We start from the raw sequence: 3056 nt of genomic DNA, 5'->3' as shown, positions 1-3056 counted from the left end.
CCCAAGATACGCTGCCTTTGTTTTGGTTCTTAATTAGGTGACTAGTTTTAAGTGCTTTGAATAATCCAGCCTTCAGAGAGCTCATGTGGAAGTCCATATTGGCTCTTCTGGAAAAGGCAGCTCTGAGTACATCTTCTATAAACTGGAAGGCAAAAATTAGTCCCCTTAGTAGCTTTTGCTAGTAACATACAACAGGCTCATTAAAAATATATAATGTGCTAAATAGTGTTGGTGTGAAGAAATGCATTTCAGGTGCCTGAGGTGTTAATCAATAAATGTTGCAATGTCCTCAGTCCAGAATCTACTGGTTTTCATTCATAGTGTAGCAGAGGATGGATTGGTTAATCAGTTTTAAAGCCTTTTGATGGGCAAATAAGTGCCCCAAAGTAACATGGCCATGTTGCTCCTTTGAAGTGTGTAATTTATAATTCAAAAAAATGTACCACAGGCAACATCTCCACATCAATGTTGCCTGCTGCATAATCTAAAAAACAATTGTTCACCAGCCTTTTTGAACCTAGAGCACGATCCAGAATTATTGGACTACAACTTTAATAGTCCCCAAAAAAGTTGGAGGACAACAGGTTGATGAAAGCTGACCTATGCTTCCTTTCCCATCTCCCCAAAGTCTTGCTTCCAGGGATGGCCAGTGGTGGAGGTGAAGAAAGAGGTACAGTCAAACCTAGTTGTTGAATGTAATCCATTCTGGAAGCCCGTTCGGCTTCCAAAATGTTCAACAACTGAAGCGTGGCTTCTGATTGGCTGCAGGAGCTTCCTGTACTCAAGCGGAAGCCACATTGGACGTTAGGTTTCCAAAAAAGTTTGAAAACCGGAACACTTCCAGGTTTTCGGCATTTGGGAGCCGAAACGTTACAAAACAGAGGCTTTGGGGAATCAAGGTTTGACTGTAGTTGAGTGGCCTCTCCACACAGTTTTAGGGCGGGTGTATTCTGCAACATCCCAGAATTGGTAGGCCAGCATGCCACTGCTCTGACAGCATCACGAGCACAAATCATGGGTGTGCAATAAAAATATCCTTGGCTAGTCCTCCACAGGGGTTCCCTATCCCTGCTCTTGCCTCAACACAAACAATGCAATCCTACATGTTGATTTGGAAATAAGTCCTATTAAGGAACATAAGGAATATGCTTTGTGTTGTCATGTTCTTTGCTACTACAATGAATCGGCATAAATTCAAGAGGTGTTTTTAACCTTTGCATTCAGAAGGTGCTTGGTTCAGCTAAGAGAGACCTGGATTCGCCAGGACCAGAAAAAGATTGTAAGATTGGGTTAAAAGACCATTGATTTAACTCATAGTTACATCTTGTGCCAATGCCTGTTTTTCATTTGTTGCAAAACTTGAATTCTGTAGTCTGATCTACATAATTTTATTTTAATTTGTTATTCAGCTGACAAAAATACAACCTGCACCCATTCAATGAAAGCAGTTCTGTGGCATTTAGTACAAATTAGTATGTTTAACTTCATTTGCTAGAAAACATAACTTTAAAAAATATGGTTATGTTTTCAACAGAAATAGTGTTTGAATCTGAATTGTTTCCAGAAGCTATAAATAAAGATGGAGAAATTTAGCTTAGTTCACATTTTAATGTGACCATACCAAATTAGCGTGTCCCAAAACAATGCAGGAAACAAAAACGCAGCTAACTTTTGAAATTATACTTCTCTGAATTTTGCAATGCAGTTCTCCAACCAAAGGTATATATCTTATAGGAAAGTGTGCATAAAACTACATATATTGGTCAAAATTAAAGTCAAAATGTATCTTACTTAGGAAAACTGCATACAAAATATGTATATTAGGAGAATCCTTCTCACTGATTGTGCCAATAAAGAATCAAAATTGTAGGGTTGGAAGGGAAGCCGAGGACTGTCTAGTCCAACCCCATACAATGCAGGAATCTAAACTAAAGCATCCCTGACAGATGGCCATCCAACCTCTGCTTGAAAACCTCCAAGGAAGGAGAAGCCACCACCTCCCAATGGAGTCTGTTCCACTGTCAGCTCTCATCAGAAAGTTCTTCCTGATGTTCAGTCAGAATCAACTTTTTTGTAACTTGAAGCCACTGGTTTGGGTTCTACCCTCTGGAGCAGGAATAAACAAGTTTGTTCCATGTGACAGCCCTTGAGATATTTTTAAATGGCTATCATTTCTTCTCTTTGTCTCCTCTTTTCCAAGATAAACATACCCAGCTCCCTCAACCGTTCCTCATAAGGCTTGGTTTCCAGACCCTTGATCATCTTGGTTGCCCTCCTCTGCACATGTTCCAGCTTGCCAGTATTCTTAAATTGTGGTGTCCAGAATTGGACACAGTATTCCAGGTGTGGTCTGACCAAGGCAGAATAGAGATTTGTGTATTTGGAGAAATGCACACTAAAATGATGGTGAATTTTAGTGAATGCTTTCTTTAAAGAAACAAACTGATGTTGAAAAGTTGCAAATCCTATTTAAGATTGGACTGAAAATGAGAAATCACAACTGGCGGATTGGTCCATCCCTATCAATAAGCTGAATGAAAACCTATATTCACTGGAATGAATATTGGATTGATTGGCTGGCCATCTGCCATGGATGCTTTAGTTGAGATTGCTGCATTGCAGGGGGCTCAACTAGACGACCCTCTGGACCCCTCCCAACACTGATTCTGGGGTGTGTGCTTCTCTCTGGCTTCTGCAGCCTAATTAGCATTTAGAAGTGGAACCCAAAACGTGCTCTTGTTAGTATCCGGTGCTCCTCTTCAAACAGCTTCCTAGGAAAGATGGTCTTACATATTCTACAGAATGTGCGTTTCTGTTCTATTGGAGCTTGAAGAGCAATACTGGACGGCTGACTTTATTTTTTGTAAAAGGAATCAATTTCATCTTTGTACTTCTCAACAACAGTTTGCCGCTTTAATTTCATGGTTGGACCTAAAATGGAAATGAATTGATATTAGCAGTTTGTCATTAGGAAAGTGTGTGTGGAAAAGGTGGATTCTAATCCAGAGGTTTAATGATCCCAGCTGAAGAACTGCATATGACGGATGGAATACACC

General features: G+C 40.1%; 1 protein-coding gene across 4 annotated transcripts in view; it reads right to left on the bottom strand.

Annotated features, from left to right (window-relative positions):
- Positions 1–1372: 1372 nt before the first annotated feature.
- Positions 1373–3056, bottom strand: part of ACSBG1 (acyl-CoA synthetase bubblegum family member 1) — a 36324-nt gene continuing 34640 nt past the window's right edge. For all 4 annotated transcript variants that reach the window (XM_083712204.1, XM_083712203.1, XM_083712205.1 and 1 more), the window contains one exon: positions 1373–2931. In XM_083712204.1, coding sequence (XP_083568330.1) covers positions 2855–2931 — 77 coding nt within the window. In that variant the 3' untranslated portion in view covers positions 1373–2854. The remainder of the gene's footprint in view (positions 2932–3056) is intronic.

Source organism: Podarcis gaigeae (assembly GCF_964106915.1).
Source record: "Podarcis gaigeae genome assembly, chromosome: 14".
In the NCBI taxonomy this organism is placed as follows: Eukaryota; Metazoa; Chordata; class Lepidosauria; order Squamata; family Lacertidae; genus Podarcis; species Podarcis gaigeae.
This window is presented reverse-complemented; position numbering and strand designations above follow the sequence as displayed.